The 21,805-nt window shown below is 39.4% G+C and overlaps 1 protein-coding gene across 1 annotated transcript; it reads right to left on the bottom strand.

The window, feature by feature from the left end:
• Positions 1-91: 91 nt before the first annotated feature.
• LOC133518795 (PAS domain-containing serine/threonine-protein kinase) lies at positions 92-21,550 on the bottom strand. The gene is made up of 23 exons (XM_061852496.1): positions 21,384-21,550; positions 21,029-21,131; positions 20,861-20,949; positions 19,778-19,926; positions 19,091-19,236; positions 17,560-17,730; positions 17,339-17,458; positions 16,011-16,194; positions 15,585-15,712; positions 14,610-14,823; positions 13,789-13,961; positions 12,363-12,918; positions 11,387-11,533; positions 10,388-10,533; positions 9,862-9,973; positions 9,261-9,436; positions 8,840-8,980; positions 8,102-8,301; positions 7,168-7,301; positions 6,396-6,533; positions 5,856-5,951; positions 5,302-5,453; positions 92-4,824 (listed from the first exon to the last, which is right to left on the bottom strand). The coding sequence occupies exons 1-23, from the start codon at positions 21,419-21,421 to the stop codon at positions 4,672-4,674; spliced, it is 3,666 nt and encodes a 1,221-aa protein (XP_061708480.1). The 5' UTR covers positions 21,422-21,550; the 3' UTR covers positions 92-4,671.
• Positions 21,551-21,805: the final 255 nt, after the last annotated feature.

Here is a 21,805-nt window from a genome sequence, read left to right as displayed (position 1 = left end):
AAGCTTGTAAAAAAGGAAAGAGGTTCTGAACGAGATTTTTCAGTTTGCAGCTAAAGATTATTTAGAGAGGAAATTAAATAAAAGTACTCCACAGAATTGAGATTTTTATTCGTAACTTACGATGACTGGTCACACGAGCAACGCAACTTGTCCGTCGTAAGGCACTAGTCGAAAACGGACGCTGTATTCAAATAAACGTGCATTACTAACGATACCACCAAACATTACCTTACATGTTACCATGTAATAGCTATTCACAAGATTTTAATATTCTTTTAGCTAAGATAGGTGTTGCCGAGCTTAGTCTAACTAACCATTTACTTAGGAACAGCAGGAGCAAAAAACAATAGCCACCTTTATTACGGGATGATATGATAGGACTTTACTGAAATTCTCTGCCTGCTTTCCAGTAACGCAAGTTTTTAGCAATAAGACAACATTTTTTAACAAAGAAAGGTTCGTTTGGTGGTGTCGTGGACAGTAAACGAAAATAATAACCCTAAACTCAGTGAATTTGTATAAAACAGTTACAATGTGAACGGAGAAGGAAATGACTAAATATTTTAAAATTATCGAAAGCTTTCAAACATTGTACAGTAGACAAATTAGACACCTATTAAGTTATTTTTTTTTTTGCAATAACAAATACTTAGTTAAAAATTGAAATTTTCAGTATTCATCCATGATTTTTTACAACTTAATATGAAATGAATCGACCAAAATAAAATTCACAACCGACTACTATTACACATATATACAAATAACACAGTCATCTAAGAGAGAAATCTACAAAAATATAATCCTATGTTCTATATCGATAACGAGATTTTAGTTACACCTAAAATAATCAAACCGAGTAATTTCTACTCATTATGAGACCCATTATTTTATGAACTTACGAACAAAGTAGGTAATATTTATTATGCTTGTAATAAAAAGGACAGTGCACTCGCCTGTATTTTAAGTGTAACAATAAAATCATCTAATATTCTCAACTCAAATTACATGATTCTCAGATTACATGATATTTACAATGACAAATAAAGTAATTTGGTTCTTTAAGTATAATAAGTAGTCATAATTTATAATATTCGCAATAAAGAAAACCTTAAATATTGTCATAATACTGATATTATATTTATTTATTTTAATCATAAGAGTCAGAATAGTGACGGTGGTGTTATTGACTGTGTTACTGAAATCATTAACCCTCTCATATACAAAAACATCACTCACACGTCAAGAACATGGGCGCAAGTGAGCCAATATGAACCTTATTTGAAAGCATGAAGGTTATATTCACAGTGTTTGACATAAGTGACTTAACGACGAATGTCAGTGTAAGAAAGCCGATGTGTGTAATGATGCACACGTGTTCCATACGACGTACGAGGAAATAACAAAACTTATATAATAATCATATTTGTTAAGACAGTAAAAGTACAATAAAAAAAAGTGTCAATCAGAATATCATACATTACCGCACAAGTTCAATAATTGTAATGAAAAAAGCACGCGGGTTTAATATCTAGGATTATGAGCCTAAAAGTGGTTCAATAAGTTCCACGTTACGAGAAAGTGTGTTGAAAATAATCATTACACAACTGTCCCATTTTGATTATTTTGTTAGACACATTTTATTATTTCGAGCGAATACAAAGTTAATGCGAAAATTTTAAACTCTTATTGTCTTGCATTTCATAGGCAGAGGTAAAAGATTTCCTTAACACAGTTTTATAATTTATTGAGAATATTTGATTTCCTAAAGCTTTGAATAGATATCACAAGTTTACCAGTAACAAGTAAAGTGGAAGAGAGATGAAATATCAGCTTCTTTGTTATCGTTTGAATTTTCACAGCCTCTTTCAATGATAAAAGTTAATTGTGGTCTTTCTTTTAAACCTCTTTTCTCTTACCATAGGAATATATTATACTAAGACGCGTAAAGTTGTGGAAAATATTATGTTGCTTCAGAATACATTACGATCTCTCCTAAGTTATGAGGTCTCCCTCTTAAGGCCTGTGCACATCGGATGTGTATTCGTAGGCGTGCACGTTGTAATATACGGACACTTATGAGAAACGGCACACCCCTTGCGTGACGTGTGCGTGAACGGGTCCAAATTTGCGGCCACAATGCACTAATTTACATATCTTAGTATATTCGTTCGTCTAAACTAATAGCTATTTTATAGGTTGCGACAATATCTTATTTTAATGTACGCCTCATACGATACTAAAGAAGCTGACTTCTAAAGTTATTTTATAATTCCAAGTGCCTACATACAGAGCAAGAGTTCCAAGCACCTTATATATGTGAGATCGATATTTATGTGCCAGACAAATTCAAAAGTGAATGGTTTAATACTGTTTTAATTCCTTGTTGTACTAGAGGTTGTTGGCAATCTGATCTTAAATGTAAAAGTACTAATTAAAAAATTACAAAACTAACTTATACTAGAAGACATCTAACACTACTAGGAGATTTTTAGAACATTGGTCTGTTTTTATAAAGCTCTATGCCTTGGAATAATTAGCCGAATCTATTATTTATTCTAAGAAATAAACACTAACCCCCTTATTCATAAACGTGTACTAAAGTTACGATGCCGCTAATAATCGTTTGTCCCTTTCCATCATACCAATACGTCGGAAAGGGAAAAACGATTATTAGCGGCATCGTAACTTTAGTACACGTTTATGAATAAGGGGGTTAGGAATGCCGAGTTAATTAAGTCAAAGTACTCTGGTCAATATTAGAGCGCCAACACTTCTTCAGGTGAAAACCAAAACTCACTAATAGGGATTATTACTGCAATGTTCTGCCGCCGGAGTGCAGCACTAGCACCTCTCATAAACCATAGAGTAACTTATACATACTGTGCCTTAAACTGTTTTTTGACATGTTTTTACAGATAATAAAATATGACATTGATGCATCAAGGCGGTTTATTTACAAAGACCCTACCGGGAAACGCGAAAATCGAAAATTAGTTATCGGCCTCTTCATCGCTCGAATATGCAAGAGTGACAAAGAGGTTAGATGAAAAAAAAAACGATTTTCTCGTTTCACGGTAGACCCTCAAATTGTGGTAGTGGTGCCCCCTACGCAGTTTTGCGTAATATTCCCTATTGCAAAAAAAAAACTTCTTTTTAATATTAGTCTAGAATGGCTCTGAACTTCTGGTAGTAATTAGCGAGTTGTGGTTGTCACCAAACGATTTAGTTTCTTTTACACTTGATGAACACCAAAAGGGCGCGTTATAATACGATTTAGCCTCTTTTTCTAACAACTAAATTTTAAAGAAAGAGTAAATACGTAAAGCAGTTTTATGAAATGCGACCCTAGTAGTCTAAGCTCCAAAGTAATTGTCCTATAAGAATTTGAGTATTTTTTCGTAGCTCCTAAGGCCCAAAATAAGACCGAAGGTTCATTTCTTCCTTTTTTTTAAGGGAAGCGAGACATTACTTAGTTCGACAATTTTTTTCAAAGTTTATCGCTGTTAGAACCACAATCTAGACATTTTGGTGACTTTGAAGCCTAAAGTTATCTATTATAATAAAAGCTCTATTAATAATAACCAGTGATCAGCACGGACGGTGCCACGCCGCGGGATTCCGAGTAGAAATCTTATTTAAAGACTTTTAAAAATCTTATTTAAAATAACACTCGAATAGAGTTGCGCTTTCGAACAAGATCGCGGCATTTGAGTCATGTACATTCATGTACATATTAAGATTTTTCCTCGGAATGGCACCGTCCGTGCCGGTCACTGATAATAACACATTATTACCCTGACTGGTGAAAATTTACGTAACTTAATTTTTGATTAAAAAAGTCCTTTCAGACAGAAACCCATATATAATTAAGGTTTGAAAATAGAATTTTTAATACAAATGTCAAACCAGGCCATAATTTAAAAATTATTAAAATAACACTCAATTTCGATTAGTATTACTATTAGAATTAATAATTATATTTTAAATCTTAGTTTCGATAAGAATTAAAATTATATACATAATAAGAATTCCGCGTGTAATTATCTCATCTCAGAACACATTCTCCAACCTCCCCGTAATTGTTTTTTTTTTTTTTTTAAATATAGCCTCAAATGAACTCAATAAGCACCCTTAAAGCCTATCTATACACACAATCCTTTACCATCGTATTTTCTCGGAAACTTTCGTATTTGTCATGCTACTTCAATCAACCTCAGTACTTTTGGTACTGAGACTGACTGAAATAGCAAAATACGTTCGTGCGTTTCCGTGGAAATTCGATGGCAAAGGATTATTCACTAGATCTGGGCTCCTTTCACATTACCAACTTGTTAACTGACAATTTGTAAAGCCTGTCCTCCTAAGGCCGTACGAATGAAAAATCCAAAATGTGCCAGTGAAATTTGAACCTATGGTGTAGGAAATAGAGTTAAATTTTGTTTTGTGTGGAATTTTGTCTAATCAAGACATATCCAACCGTATTCCAATTACAAATTGATTTAAATTTTAGAGTCGTTACCTAATAATTCATAAAATTATTTATTACCATAAAGATACGACAATTGGACTATACCGGCGTATTAAGCGTTATTTTTATATCGCACGGTTCGTGTTTGGACACCGTTTTTAAAGGTTTTACTAGATTTGTTTTTCCCGCTCTCGCCTGGCGAGTTACGAGAAGCTGTCCTGCTCGCACTCGTCCCAGCTGTCGCACTCGCACTGGTCGGGGTCGTAGTCGATGTCGCAAGCCGCGTGCCCGGTGGCGTCCGAACTGATGTCGGTGAGAGCCGCTTCCGACACGGGTTTCGAAGAGATGTCTAGGATCTGCATAAAAAAGGATCATAATATATATGATGATCTTTAACAAAAAAGGGTCTCCTCGTTGCAGTCTGACATTTGGTCTTCATCAGCAGTTCCACTTAAGCAAATTATGATTTTCGACAGCAAATGTCCGAGTTAATACTTATAATATTTGAGGAGCTCCATAAGTTCATAGCATTTCTCCAGGATCCACCAGGCTTTATCTAGGACAGAAGTCATCACATTTTGACGCGATGACAAAGGGGCCACATCGAGGGAGTGGTCAAATCAGATAACTCGAACTAAAGGGTTTTTCAAATTGGAATTATATGTGACATACGTGGGGTTCTAATTTGAATATAAAATTATTTATCGGGTTTGACCTCCCAGCCCTCGGTATGTAAACGTAGACCTTCGAAAAAATCAATACCAAAGACTTGAAAATCCTATCCTTTTTGAGGTCGGTTAAAAAATGGAATAAAAAAGTATTGAACAAGTTACATCAGCAGATGATCGCAGGCTGTAGTTGTCGGACTGCGCGTCTCTGTCGGCGGTGGACAGAGCGTGGAGCGCCAGCGAGCTCCGCTTGGGTTCGTCGCGCGACACGTGCTTGCCCTCGGAGCGGAGCGCCACCTCGGACGGGTTTGAGCGTTCTGGGGAGCAAATATTGAGTCTTTGATCCGATTCTCTTCAGGCCTAGTCAGCGAAACGTGGTAGTAGAAAACAGAGACCGTTTCGCTGTAGATTAGTGAGGTAGCAGGCTAGCAGCTACTGGCGTTTCTAGTTTGGCAAGCCATTTTCATCAGTAGAAAAAAAGCGGAAAATTTAAAAATTAGGCGCAAAGAACCTTTCGCTAAGACAACCGTCTTCCCGTAGAAAATTTGAATTCCGTGCCTTTTTCTAATGACAAAGTGGCTTTGTCAGGGTATAAGATCGATTGGTTAGGCAGTTTTAGGGACAGACGATAATGATATTTCGTTGATTTCTGTTGAAAAAGTACTCCCTTGATACTGTCATATGTTTGACGTCCTGTTTCAGAAGTATCGTGCACGTACCTTTGGCAAGAGGATCAGCCATGGAGACAGGGGAGCCGCTTCTGGGCGAGCCCAGGCTGCCGCTGTAGTATGTTTCGGGATTGGCTTCGTGCCGATCTGTAATGAAACAAATTATTGAAGAACTACGTGACCCTTTCTACTACTAATAAATAAATAGAGCTCAACGAGGGTGCGGAGTGTTAGGGTCGGCAACGCGCATGTAACTCCTCCGGAGTTGCAGGCGTCCATAGTCTACGGAGACTGCTTACTATAAGGGGGTCGTATGCTTTTTTGCCACCGACGTAGTATAAAAAAAAGACAAGCATTCCGACATGTTTCGGTCCGTTTATGACCCTCGAAACCGACCGAAACATCAACAATCAACGATAATTCGAAAAAGTAAAACGTTAAAAAACTATAACCGGACGGTATTTTTGTAAAGAATCTCCTTTCTTGAAGTTGGTTATTCATGAAGTCTATGTCACACCGCCCATAAAGACTAATCGACTAATTATAATTTAATTTATCTAAAATAATAATAAATGTTTAGGCTAGCTTTACCGCAGTCGACGATCTCGTGGAACACGTAGTTGGCGATGGCCACCGGTTGCCGGATCCACGGGTGCGCCATCAGTTGGCTGACCGTACATCTTTGGGAGGGCTCTTTGCACAGCATCCACCGTAGCAACTGTTCTAGATCTGAATAAAAAATATTTGCTGATATTTATTTGGCTGATTACAACAAAAGTAAGCAATAAAAAAAAATCTTAACTTCTATGGCCATGTATAGATTGCGTGCATCATTATTGTAGATGACCCTATTTAATACAAGCTTTTATTTATCTTGCAATGTATGTTTGTACGGGTCTAATCTTGCAAGTTAAATTTGACCCACTTCCCGGTTTCCGATGAAACTGAAAATTTACATACATATGTAAGTCGGGTGACAATGCAATATTATGGTACCATCTAGCTGATCAGATGATGGAGACAGGAGGTGACCATAGAAACTCTGTGATAAAACAACGTAATCTAATTCTGTTTAGGGTTTTTAGAATTGTCTCGATGAGTATTAGTTGCCTGTGGAAAGAAAAGTACAGTCAGCGATAAAAGCTTCTATCAAAAATGAATTTGTTTGTCAAAAAGTTATAAGTTTTGATTTTAGTTGTGTGTGGCTATAAAAACTGTAATAATATTACTGCTTTCGGAATAGTACTATCTAAACGCAAAATTAAACTTCTAGAGCAATGCATAAAAATGCTTTTTATCATAGAAATCCTCCAAACATAACTAAAATACACTTGAAAAGTGTAATCATAAGCGGAAAGCGTACCTTCAGATACAGGCGACGGCAGAACCAGCGGTCCTTGTATCGTGTCTTCTATGTCCGAGAACGGGTTCACGAAGTATGTGAGCACGTAGAGGGTTATACCCATTGACCACATCTCTAGCTCGGGGCCTGCGTATCTGGGAAATTAATATAAATTGTAATATATTAATTGATAATGTCAGCAGGGAGCACCGAACTACGGTCCAAGCCTGGTCCTGGTCCCGCAAGTAGGGACGTCCACCAAATTGAGTCAGAAGATAAAGATAGTTTATTTTTCAAGTAGGCATATTAAAATGCGCTTATGAACGTCAAATAAAGCTAGGTTGTAGGAAGTTATCCCAATATGGGACCGGCAAGAAACTTGATGGATAGATGATTAGCTCCAATGGACCTCACAGGACGGTTACCGAGGCCGTAGTATAAAAAGGTGGCGGGACAACCCAAATATAATACGTCCATAGTGTAGCGACAATTAAGAAAGCATAAATTTGAACCTTATGTAATTCTATTTTAAGTTCCAATTTCTTCAATTTTATATCTTGGGCTGTCAAATTCTTTTTTTTTTATGTAATAGGCAGCAAATGAGCAGACGAGCCGCCCGTGGACATAAGCAACATCGGAGCAGAACCCTAAATACCTGCTTCTTGGAGAACCCCATGTCATAGCGCAAGGGAAACACATTCCACAGCTCATTGCCGCCGTGTACCGATTTAATGTTGACCATTGCTTGTTTGTTGATTGCACGCTAAGCCGCGACGAGCATCGCGCGAGCGAGTTTTACTCTGTCTTACCATAACAAGTTTAAAAACAGTGTTTCCATGTTCATAAAGACCGGTGAGCAAATATCACTTAAATGTCGCATTAAAGAATGCATAAACATAGTGAAGATTTTGAATAACTAGTTATGGTCTTTTATATATGCAGTGTTTGCACTCACTTGTTGCCAGCCAGTACTTCAGGGCTGCAGTATTCCGTGGTCCCATAAAACGTGGAGAACAGCGTGTCCTTGCTCATGAAGGTGGCCGACCCGAAGTCAATGAGCTTCACGTGGAACTTGTTGTCTATGATCACGTTCTCGTCCTTGATGTCTCGGTGGAGGATGTTTAGGGAGTGGAGGTACTCTACGGCTTGGCCTATCTGGATAAGAAAAGTGGACGGTAGTATTCAGATGATTTACAGCTTTATCAAATCAAGCTAGGAGATCAGTGACGAAGAGGTCGAGGTATGTCTAACTTTTGTCTTAGGGTCGCCCCATATATATCGAAGCGGAATTGGCAAAAGTTGATAGAAAAAACCTGTGTCTTTTTTAGGCGGAAAAAGACGTCGACGCGTCGGCAGGCGCCGGTAGATGCGAGCCAAGCCGAATGACGTGTTTTTCGCTTTTATTGCGCAGACTAAAAGGTTTTTTCCAACGGCTTTTGCAGATTCCGCGTCGATATATGTGGAGAGACCCTTAGGGCCTATTTCACAATATCCAAGTAAAGTATTGGATAGCTAATTAGTAATTAACAAGTAAATTAAATGCCTGATTAAATTTTATGCTAAAATTAGCATTTTATGTTATTTCTTACATAGCTTATTTGAATATTGTGAAATGCCAACGATGACTTTATTCGTCAGATAAGTGGCAAGTAGCTAGTAGAAACAGGCCCTTAGTCCATAGTTCAAAAGTTACCTGTCTAAAGATGTAGCTGAGAAGTGGCTCGTCGAGGGCAGGTCGTCGCTCGATGAACTCGAACAAGTCCATTCCAGCACCGTGTTTCTCCATCACCATTTGAAAGTATTTTTCGTTCTCGTAGACGTCTAAAATGCTAACCTGTAAAAATGTAAATAAAATTATAAGTAACCACGGATTGCAATTTATATTCTATCGACTTTTCCGCCTCGCGTAGAGGGAGTAAAACCAGGTATTATTTGCTTCATTTCTTAGTTCCAAGTTCGAAGGCGCCAGTAGAAATGCTACCTATTTTTTTACAGTTTAAACAAATCCAAATTAAATTCAGCGTCGCGTCAATCGCACACAAAAATACCGTTATTTTAGATCATGTTACAGTACTTCAAATAAAATTAACTGTAGTTATAACAAATAGACTTACGATATTGGGATGCTTCAAAGTCATAAGCAGGCTAAGCTCCAGCGGCACCCGCCTGCCATCGGGCCCGTCCACCCAGAAGTGCGCGCCGACCTTCTCCTTCAGTATGAACTTGGCCACCGCCAGCAGGCGGTCCGAGCGACGGTACGCCATTTTAACGCAGCCGTACGCGCCTTTACCTATGACAAAAGATAATCATGAACTACCTCCTACATGGCGACCCAGCCAACGTTCTCACCGTGTAAGCGAAAACATACATGCGTAAAGAGACACTTTCCAGATAGATTTTCGTACACTGAGCCGCCTGAATGTCACTGTGCTAGTTTGTCAGCAATATAATTATGCGCGTGCAATAGACATAGCAATATGATAGTCTGTGCTTTATGCATTATTTAACATTCAGTTTCTATCACGAGAGAGATTAAATTCATGAAGGATTTAGGCGAGCCCACAATTTATTAATGATTTATGTTATGGACTTTTATGGGTCTCAAAGCAGTTAGAGGTTAAAACGCTTACCGATAATACAGCGATATAGATGTTTCATTTTATCAAGCTCTCGTTTTTTTGCACGAAATAATTTAAATTTATACGTTTTTCATACCTATCTGTTTCAACGTGACATAATGCTTGTTGTACTCGCCGGAGATCTGCTCTTCGCCGCACTGGCTCACGAGGGACATCGAGTGCGGCCTGCTGCTCACTGACTTGTTTCCCTGCAAACAAATTATTTGATATTTCATTCTCGCCTAGTGATAATAGATGGCGTCAACGCAAGAATTCGAAGTTTTTATAGAGAGGATTTTGAATTCCATTTTCTTTACATTTCTTTTAAAGTTTTGTTTATAAAAGACATGATAGAGCTAGATCAAGTCAAGAGCTCTGAAATCAAAAATTTACAACGTTAATCTCTGTAATTATATTTTAGTTGAAACAATTTTAATTCGAATGAAAAGAGCGCCTGGCATCCGTTAGCTCGTTAGGTGGACGTCATTCCGATGATTGCGGTTCACTACTAGATGAGATTAGCTCTGGATCAGGACGGGTGGCGTACGCGAAGAGTAGTCTTGTCGCTCAGCAGTAAGCGACAGAAGGCTGATGATGAGACAATATTAGCATTAAGTACTTACAAGTACTAGCGAACTATCAGCCGTGGAAGCAACGCTGGAGGCAAGAGTGGTGTGTCGCGCCGTGTCTTCTAGCTGCACTCCGAGCCACACGCAGCGGACTCTGTTGCCGGCCGCTAGTTGCATCGTGGACACCGTGTACAGGACGTCTGCGAACACGACGAAATTTTTTTGAAATTGAATTAATTTAGATATTGCCTTTTTTATATGTAGGACGTAGGATATATGAACATATATCGTTTATTAGTCTGTGTAAGACTGAAAGAGGGAAACGGACCACTGATATGATGATGATGTAATCCTGTTATCCCTCATTAGGAATATAGGGCTTGCAGAAGAATTTTCCATTTGGCGCGATCCTGAGCGGCTACGTCCAGCTCTTTCTAGCCGAGTTCAGTTGAGCCAGCCTCCTCAACTGATCGCTTTCATGTGGTATGAGGCCGCCCCGACCGTTTATTGCCAGTCGATTGCCAGCGGAGACCCTGCTTGGACAGGTGGTTGTCCGGTCTTTAAAGTGAAGTGTCAACAGCGTCAAGTTTAAGTTTCCGATTTAGACCACAAGATAGCAAATCCTCCAACGATCACGGTCCCTATAGAGGTTGATGATTCAGATTAAAAAGGAGAAGAGGTAATGATTTAGTGGAGTTTGTACAGCATACTGACTGAGATACGTGCCATTGCGCTGTAGCACGATGCCACGGTAGTTGCCGTCCTATGTATCGCAATCAGACTTGATTCGTTGTGAAGTTGATGTCACATGGACTCAGAAGACGTTTGTCCAGAAGTTTCGAGTCTAAACTACGGGTTGTCTAACGATACTCACTGAGCTACGTGCCGTTGCGGTGTAGCACTATGCCGCGGTAAGTGCCGTCCTATGTTGTCGCACTCGGACTTGTTTGTTGTGGAGTCGATTTCCCATGGACATAGAGACGTTTATCTAGAAGTTTTAAGTATATTCTGTCCGGAGTCTACGGGTATTAGTAGTCTAGTAACGATACTCACTGAGCTGCGTGCCGTCGCGGTGTAGCACGATGCCGCGGTAGGTGCCGTCCTGTGTGTCGTCGCCCTCGGACTTGGTCCGCTGTGGAGTCGACGTCACGTGGGCTCGGAGGAGACGTTTGGCGATGCACGGAGTATCGGGGCCATCCACTGTCGATATGATATTCAATTTATTGACAAATTATAGAGGAGAGTACTTTCGATGCTATCGATCGCCGTTTGATAGCAACGCTGGCGAGATTTCCACAGGATTCCATTCCCACGGACTGCCTAATTGGCAAACAGTTGAGCACTTTTTACAGCTCATGAATATAAGTAAAGCATCCAGCTAGGCTTTCCTACAATTTTTTTTTAATACTATGTCGGTGGCAAACAAGCATACGGCCCGCCTGATGGTAAGCAGTCTCCGGAGGCCTATGTACGCCTGCAACTCCAGAGGAGTCACATGCGCGTTGCCGACCCTAGCATCCCCCCCCCCCCCCCGGCCTAGTTGAGCTCTGGCAACCTTACTCACCGGCAGGAACACAACACTATGAGCAGGGTCTAGTGTTATTTGGCTGTGGTTTTTTGTAAGGTGGAGGTACTTCCCCAGTCGGGCTCCGCTCTAGATCTGGAATGATGTCCGCTGTGCTGTGCCCTACCACACAAAGCGAGATGACATTCACAATGCCCATACCTCTCTTTTGGACGTACTTTAAGGACGTACCCGGGTCCAATTTCTTTGCCAAGCGTACGCATGCATGATTTACCTAAAGGTTACCCAAAAGAGATCGCTTTTTGGTTATAGGACACTCAGTTATGTATCATATGTGTACTTTTTCCTGCTAGGAAATTTTAGGAATTTGCATGCTGCTCCTCTATTGCTCTAGAACGATCTCTTTCACATGAGATGGCGACTCACGTCCGTCCGTATCAAAAATCCTAATTAAATAAGGATACATCAATTGAGATTATATACCGTATCTGATAATATACTCACAGTCATATCTCTTCCTCGGAGCCGACTCCGTCTGCGTCTCCAAATCGTTATCGTTACTCAAACTCTCAATGCTCTCATTCCCATTATGCTTCGGCAAATCCTCGATCTCGCAGCCAGGCGGCGGCATCTCATTTATAGGCGTCAAGAAATCCGCGCTCGTCTCATTCGAGTCGCAAAAGTCTAGAGATAAACTACTTCTGTCTTTATCTTGACCGGGAAGGTTGACTTTCACGGATCTGTATTTGCTCGAGTCGAAGGATAGACGTAAAGATGGGTCATTCATTCGGACTCTAGGGGTATTTCCTGTAGGGGTGACCTCTTGCGAATGCTGAGATGTATAGTATATGGAATCTGACTTTTCATTAGCTTTGGCTAGTTGTTTGGCGATGGGGTTGTTCTGTTCGGATCGCAGGATGTTTTCGGAGCGCGATTTGGAGATGCTGGGTGTGAAGTCGTCGTCGATGGAGATGCCGGACATGCCGGAAGTGACGTCGGGGAGGGCGGATGTGTCGTTGCGCTGTTCCGTTGCAGTTGTGCTGATGCTGGAGACCATGTCCTGCGACAATAATATTGGTAAGGTCAGCTAGGGCAAACGGAAACTAAAATTACAAGTAGTAGTAGGCTAGAGCCACTTCTATTCATGGCACACTTTCGCCAGTCATAAGACAGTTCACCCATGGTATAAGTGGCCTAGCTCACTTCTTGTATTTTTAGAGTAGTCGCCATTGCAATTCTTTCTGTACTTTTATGTGTTTTGTCGAACTAAGTTGCTTTAGTTTCAAATGATAATCGGGCGGCGGGCAATGTTTCTTTAGAACTAAGTAGACGCTCATTACAGGAGGTCTTATTTGGACTCGTGTAACTTGTGAAATGTTTTAACTAAGGCTATCATTTTGATGTCAACTTTTAGCTGATATCCTGTTCTATCATTTAACAATAAAAAAAGTACAGCTCAACGACCTCGTTTTCGAAAAAAAAAATGTAAAAAAAATTGGTAATTTTTGAAGATGATTTTTATATTTGTTATTAATTATGGAGTAATTGTGGAAAATTATTTGTGACATTTATGCTCCAAATTTATGCCCTAAATCATAAGCTATCGATTTTTTAGATGTGAGATAGGTAAATGGGTAGATAATGGTACATTAACCAAGTGCAGTAGAGTTATGGAACCATAAAACTTTGAAAGGGTGCAGTTTTAAAATGGTTGAGAAACAACATAGGTATGGGGGATGATTTGTCGTTAAAATTCATCGTACTATACGTGGCTAACGGCTCCACTATACGTGGACAAACACATTGTATAACAATAAGTTAAAAAGAAAGTAAAAACAAGACAAGTAGCCAGCTGGGCTACAGGTGAACGCCCGACATGACCTCTCATTTGTGTTAAATTCCGAAACATTAAACTGATGTCTGACGTCACCTGTGTGGGCGTAGGCGTGTGTGTGACCAGGCTGCAAGACTTGTCAAGACAGAGCGCGCTGGAGGATTTCTCCCTAGTTGTGGTTGACAGTAGGGATTGCTGCACGTTGGACATGCAGGCGGACTTCTGGCTGCCGTTGAACGCTCCGCACGAGTCATCATCTGTGTCTGATTCTGCGAAAGAAAATGTTTAGTTAGTAGAACGCTACGAATAAAGAATTTCGTATATCTCTATCTTCTTCTTCCTTGCGTTGTCCCGGCATTTTGCCACGGCTCATGGGAGCCTGGGGTCTGCTTGGCAACTAATCCCTAGCAATAGTTTTTACGAAAGCGACTGCCAGCTGACCTTCCAACGCAGAGGGTAAACTAGGCCTTGTTGGGATTAGTCCGGTTTCCTGACGATGTTTTCCTTCATCGAAAAGCGACTGGTGAATATTAAATGATATTTCGTATATAAGTCCTGAAAAACTCATTGGTACGAGCCGGGGTTTGAACCCGCGACCTCCGGATTGCAAGTCTCACGCTCTTACCGCTAGGCCACCAGCCCTTCTATCTCTATCGCCCACTCATAATTATATTGCTGTCCCGCCCATGATGCCGGCGGTTAATGACACTGTGCGAGCGGCAGGTCGTAAACCAGCCATCACTTTTTGTCAACTCTTGCCGTGAGATTCCACAGTCGAGATTTCATCATCTCTCACCCTGTGAGTCGGATGGTCATGGCTCTCCTCCTAATTTGATAATACTCCCGTAATAATGCTCCATCTTGTAGTTGAGGTGAACATTTGTTTCAGACTGACGAAGAAACTCTGGGCAAGTCACCGTTCGTGTCCTGGTCGAGGGCGGCCGTGCCCCGGGCGGGCAGCGGCCGCAGCAGGTCGGCGGCGCGGCAGAAGCCGGGCAGCAGCTCGTCGATGGGCCGCCCCACCACCGCCGAGTGCGGCTTGCCGAACGTCAGCGTGGCGAAGTGCTGGTTGCACGCCGTGATGACGCCGCACTCGTCCACGACCAGCAGCCCGGACACGTTGTACGTCACCTGGCCGAGACAATGGATTGTCAATTTTATTTTTCACCACACCAACTCGTAAAGGCTCTCTAGATTGTTCAAAAACTGATGGGAAAGTTGCATGTGAGGCAAAGTAATATGATGCAAATTGTGAGTTGTTTCCTAATGTTGGCTTGTAGAATGGACTTTTAAATGATGATTTTGAATGATAAATTGATAAATGTTTAATAACCTTCATTTGGATTTGATCTTATTTTACCGATTGTATTTTCCTCGCATTGGTGTGATGAAAAAAATTGTGTTTCACTCAGTGGCAAAATTTGTTAAACCTTCGTGCCTTGAAAGCCTAGCAACGCTCAAAATTCCACTTTTCAAACCACTCACTACGCTCGTGGTTCAATTTTAGAATCTTTCGCTTGCTCGGGTATCAATATTAGCACGAGCGGTTAAACAATACAAATAACTATTGCTAGTCTTAGAATTTAAAAGTGAAAAGTATCATTCCATTAGTTTCTGTTGAGTCATATCTCGGCAACTATACTTTTTATAAATTTTCATTCGCTGTTTGCTGAATTTTAAATAAATGCTGATACTGGTAATTATCGATCAACATCATTTATTTGTAGTGAAATAAAGCTAATGAGACAACAAACACGCGATTAAACTTTTGCCCCCGTAATCCTAATATTTATTCCTGGAACGTAAAACCGTAAAAAAAAGTAGACTACAACAGATTAAAAATACTTTCTCTATTACTATTTTAATCTTAAAAAAAAAAAAGGTTTTCTTACCCTAACATTAACTTCATATATAGGTCTTTCTTTGTGTGATTTCAAACCAGACCAAAGTGTGTTTTCTGTAGTGTCCGGTCTAGTTATCCAAAGACACAAGGGGAACGAACCGCCGTCGAGAGTTCTTCCTGAAAACATACAAAATAATGGAATCTTAAAAAAATCGATTGTTCATATTGCAAAACTTTGAATATATTTTTTTTGAAACAATAATATATTTTTGTGTGAATTTAACAATTACTTAGGCGATTCTTCTAAAGTAACAAAACCAAGGAAAGCCAACGGCAGGATCACCGATACGATCCAACCAAAAATGTAGGAATACAAGATGGCGTCGATTTTTCACAGTTTGGACCAAAAAGTCATATTACGGAAGCTTTTAGAAACTTAAATAATATGGTACCAACATCTGGGTTCGCATCATACCTGTGGCCCTCTGCTTGGAGACATTGCGCGGGATGGGCGCGTCCCACGGCGGCAGCTGCACGGAGGGAATCAGCGAGGCCAGCGGGAGCCCCAGCAGCTTGTCGCTGGACTCCGCTTGGAACAGCAGCGCCGCGTCGTCGCCGCAGCACGAGAGGATCATGCCGTCCTCCGCGTCCACTGTTAACTGGAAGAACAAATTGGGTACTTGACACATGTTGAATATTATAACAAAATTTAAATGAATAGAAAATGAGCCATACATTATTAAAAAGTGGAATTTAATTTTTTTTATTGAGATTATAAAAAAATACAAGACTTCAAAGTTTCAAAAAAAATATTTTTTTGTCTTTCAAAAACAGAAAAGAAAATGGTAGGTACCATTCGATTCCTTACATTTTATTGAAAAATAAATTGTATGACAACTATACACATAAACGCAATATTTGAGGGTCAAAATGGCAATTTCCTTGATCTTCCACACATTTAGGACAGACTTATATAATGTAACGTCACATGACATTATCATTATGTTAGAAGCGTTTCAATCGTCGAGTGTGAGCGTCATACTTTAACTTTCATTTCTGACCTTTGTGTTGCTTCAATGCCACGAGTCCTATATAGACATTTGATCCTCAGGAAAATCAAGATCGTTTGACATTATTTACAAAAAACTGTCAAGTAGCTAATTAATTAATTACTCAATGAAATTTTTATAATCAAATATAATAGATAAGATTGCTGCAGAAAGTTAGTAAATATAAAAATAATAAGAACTTATTTGTCCCCGCCGGGCACAGATGGAAATAGGTACCCTGATATGAATCATTCCCATCAGGGACAGAGAACAGCCTCATGTATGGCGGCGGTCACACAGACGGGGACAAATGCGATACACCCCTTTAAACATATGTTACACTCGGTCATTATCATTACTTTTCACCTATGAACTGAAATAGATATCATACACTACAGAAAAAGTGACTAAGTCCACCGGTGGCCGAGGCGGGAATCGAACCCGCGTTATCAGCTTACGCGTGTAATTCCCTAGACCACCCGGCCATATACTTTTGTGTGCGATGACGACGCCTGCTGCTGATTATTATTCAAATAAACTATATTTTTAATAGTGAAATAATTTGATTTGTTCCCTAGTTACTATGTCAACATTTTTACTAACCACATATAATTGAACAGGAGTGCGTCTAAGCTAAATCATCGCCAGCTTTGCAGCGACGAAATGCCACTGTAAGTCATATTTTCATAATTGATGTTTAAGGCTAGCTGGCAGTTGCTGCAAAGTTAGCTTGGACTGTCTCTAGTAGTCTTACCACAACGGTTTTACAGCTGACCGGCTCGGCGACTACCAAACAAGGCCCGTCGCTGTCCAACTGTCGAATCCACAGAGACACCTGCACTGCACGGCCGTCTTTCGATAACAGTTCTACCACCTGAAACAAAAAAAGTATAATTCTGCTACGGGAACAACTTTCATATCAATATTTCCACCGGCTTAAAAAAAACAACCGAAAGGCAGAATGCAACGACTTACTTTGCCACTCAGCAGCACAACGGTTCCATCCTCAGAGGCATCCCCCTCTTCGGGCTCATGTAAAGAAAACTTGCAGTTCCGATTTCTCAGTAGATCAGAGAACTTCAGCCCGCAAAGCTCCCCCGCTGAATAGCCGAGAAGAGAACACGCCTTGTTGTTCACTATTAGTATCTGAAACAATATGATTTGAATTTTTCATGATGTTCTAATATTCTCGAGAACAACTGACTTATACTTCACGACTAGAAGTACAAATGCTGATAAACACACATGTCAAAAATTACGAAATTAACATCCATACATATAATCACGCCTATTTCCCAGAGAGGTAAGCAGAGACCACGGATTTCCATTTGCTACGATCCTGACATACCTCTTTTGCTTCCTTCACTTTCATAACATTCCTCATACACGCTCACAAATTAAAAAAACAAAACAACATGAAAACGTTAAAGAATACAATAATGTATAAATACCTAAAAAGTAATCGACATTAAAATAAACCACCATTACTTCAACTATAATCTATCGATTGACATACAAGATATGTGAAGTTTCCAGCCAGCCCACTATAACTTGGAACTTATTAACTCAAGAGTGAACTAGACAACTTTTAGGTAAGCATGCTTTATCCTAGACTGCATCGGCAATCGGCACTAGTAGTGTGGTCACATGATACCTTTTTCCATTAAAAAAATACCATGTGGAAATTATGCAGTTTTGGAAATTTACCGACAACACATTAGTACTGAGAACCAACTTGGTGAAAACCTAATAAAAGAGATTCTATTTATAGATTGCGTCCGACCTGGGCCGTACGTGTGAAACAGTCCTAAATTAACAACCACAATGATAAAAAGGTCAGCTTGGTTAATGGGGTTGTTAAAAATAGTAAAAGGAACAAATCAATATGGCTCATACTGATTGTACAGAAAAACTACGTTTATAGGTTTTCATTTTTTTCATAATTTGCAATACAAAAAAATATTTTTAAAAGCGAAACCTATAATATATTATGCTGAAGCGATCGACATCAAAATCAAAGTGATTTGTTAAGATTTAGGTATTGGAAAACGTTTTCTCCCGAAAAAGGCAGGTCTACACAGAGCGAGCATGGAGCGCTCAGGCGAGGAAAACGCGCGCGCCGCCTCGGCCGAGGCAAGTCTACACTGGCCGGTTTGTGCGCGAGGAAAACGGGCGCGCTGCCTCGGTCGAGCCGCCATATTATGAGCATTAACAATCTTGGCCATTATTTAGCAAAAACATGTTCTGATGAATTCATACTCAATAACAAAAATCTATCAAATAGTTGTGAAGAAAGATACGAGGTATCAAAATATGACAACATAAAACATGCATGAAAAACATAACCAACCCAAATTACATTCTCTCGCCAACAAATAATTTAGACTATTTTACTAGACTTAGGGCTCATTTATGCGGTGCGAGTACTCGCATGCGAATGAATAGGACATTGCGTTATTCGATTGGTTGGCTCAATAGTCCGCAATGTATCTAAAACCACACTAACTTTAGACGTATTAGTTTCTATAGTGAACACAGCTTTGCTCGGATTGATGGCTTGCTGCAGGCGGTCCGTTTGCGACTGCGCTGGCGAGCCTGTGATGTCTCCAGCTGTGAGGGAGGTGTTGAAACGCAGACCGTTGGGGCCATCAACTGCAAACAGAAGGAAAGAATATGTGACAATCTTACACTAATAATCAACCTAGTCACAAATTAATTGGTAGTATGCCTCACAACATTTCAAATTAAATCATAATTTAGTTCTTTAATTGAACAAAGAGCGCAAAGCGTCTCCATTTCAGTTTTCAACTAATTCTCGTGAAATTGTTCTCTCTCGCGTTTCGATAGTTAAATATAAATATATAAATACACATTATTACACAAGTTATAGTATACTGTATTTTTTTGTCAATATGGAATGGGAATTTTTCAAAGTAGCAATTTTTTTTAGTTTTTAGGTCTACACGCACAGAGCGACCACTACTTTTATACCCTTATTTTATTCAAAATAATTACTATTCAAAAGAACCATGGTGTGCTCTTATTCCATACCTCATATAAAATCTGCAGTCAGTTTGACCTTGCAGGACATCTCTATGTTCATCCATATAGGCCAGAGCCTGCAGTTAGGGTGTGGAAAGCTATAGTTGCTTTCAAATGTTAGAACTATTGTGTACTAATTCTTATTTCATACCTCTTACAAGGTCAACAGTTGGTTTGACCTTTGTGGGCGTCTCCAGCTCCATCCTAATGGGCCGGAGCCTTCTGTTCAGACGGGGATAGCTTTGGTTGCCTTCAAAGGAATAGTTATGATAACCATGGTGCGTTTTTGGTTTAGCTGTCCTGTGAACAGACATGATAGGATTATTACCTAATTACGGAATAAGGAACAGGTATATACAAAGAACAAGAGGTATTCCAGAACAGATCAGTTAAAACATTTACTGCCAAGTATTGTTGTGCCGTTCTTGAGAATGTTCTCCATTTACTAAGCGGAGTGTTCTTGCCTGAGAACAACACAATATTCTCGAAAATGGCACAACTATACTGCCAAGAACACTAGCTGTATTAATTTTGTATTGAAAATGGGGAGCTTGGCACCGAAGGCGTTAAAGAGCTACCATAATGATATGTATCAGAATTTGATATTAATTATTTCTATTCTCTGGCAGCTTAATTTGTACTAAATCAACTATATCAGTTCTCCTCCAAGAGGTTGACTTATACAGGGTGACCTTAGCCATTGGACAAACCCTGAAATCCCACGTAGGGTTACTTCTCAGGAATGCTCTGACGTTAATATATTTTTTAATTAGAACAAAAGATAAAAAGTTATTTGCAATAATCAACAACAAAAAGTAACACACTGTGTAAATCTTTGGCAGTGTTTTTGACAATTTGTTCGAAATATTTGATAATGATAACTTTTTCAAAAGTCAGAAGCTTATTCTTTGAGGATATTACCTTAGGAGCTACTAACACATACAGGCTGCTCCAAAGTAAAAAATGGTAATTTGTTAATTTCTTCGAAACCGCTACACCAGTTGTTATGATACTTTGTACACTGGTTCTAAATACCCTAATGCATATGTACATTTCGGCTTTGTCCAATGGCTAGGGACACACTGTATTAATACCCATCCAGAATTACATACCAGTCAGCTGTCATTTATTTAGTGGCAAAGAAGACACAAACTAATTGCTATAAGATTTCTAGGAACAATAAAAATTTAAAAGCTAATATATTCATTCCTAAAAGGTTAATTTAGGTACTTACCTGCATTTGAAGTCAACTTCAGGTAATTTTTTAGGTGTATGCAAGTTTTGATTCTCATTCCAGTGCTCTTTAAAATCAGCTGTGGCTCTCTAAAAATAAACAACAGTCATTTAAGTGCTACAAACTAGAGAAACAATACTTTGTGACCTTTGAAATAGCAATACTTACTGGCCTTGGAGTTAAATTTAGATGTTCAGGTGAATAAACACCGCCAAACCTGCGTAGCTTAGGTATCACAGGGCTTAGAATGCCAAAGTTTGCCTCAGAGTCCCTGTTATCACAAAAATACACATCACTGGGGTTTGAGTAACTAAAATTAAGTATTTTTTATCATAAGAACGACTCGCACCACGGAAACATTGCACTAAATAATAGAAAAATGTCAAGATCAGTTGTCTTTCTGATTTATTTACATCCTTTGACTTATTTTAGGAATGAAAATCAATACATTTGAGCGCGCAACTTCAAACTTTTGTTGATGGTTTCTAACTTATGAATTGCTGATAAGTCGCAAATCACTCACCTATTATAGTTCGATATGCTAGCTGCATCTATTTCCATTATTTCTACAAGTATTTTAGTATTTTATTTACAAGAAAAGGTTAGCGATTCAAATTGCACCGTTGCTTGAATTTCAAACAAAAGAAAACAGCTGTCAAAACTGTCAAATCAAAGGTTATTATTATTAGCCCTATAATCTATGCCGCCATCAAAACTGTCAGTATACACCAAGTGTGGTTTACAAATATTATAATTCAATATTTTTTATAAAAATTAATGCATAATATATTAAAGTTAACGTTAAACTAAATTTTCTCCAAATAAGTAATGTTCATATAGAACGCCATCTCACGTCACGGCAATAAGTGTGTACTACTTGATAAGCCATGTCAAAGCAAAAAAATCCACATCCGCCACATGCTTCCATCATTTTCCGCTAGGTGG

This window comes from Cydia pomonella, chromosome 6 (genome assembly GCF_033807575.1).
Source record: "Cydia pomonella isolate Wapato2018A chromosome 6, ilCydPomo1, whole genome shotgun sequence".
Classification (NCBI taxonomy): Eukaryota; Metazoa; Arthropoda; class Insecta; order Lepidoptera; family Tortricidae; genus Cydia; species Cydia pomonella.
Note: the sequence above shows the minus strand (reverse complement) of the source record. Positions and strands in the feature narration are given on the sequence as shown.

Coding starts and splice junctions, on each gene's coding strand:
- LOC133518795 (XM_061852496.1), bottom strand. CDS start 21,421: ATGGAAATAGATGCAGCTAGCATATCGAACTATAATAG. Junction 10,534..11,386: donor CCGCGACGGCACGCAGCTCA/GTGAGTATCGTT, acceptor TCGTGTTCGCAG/ACGTCCTGTACACGGTGTCC. Junction 8,302..8,839: donor TCAGCTACATCTTTAGACAG/GTAACTTTTGAA, acceptor TTTCTTATCCAG/ATAGGCCAAGCCGTAGAGTA.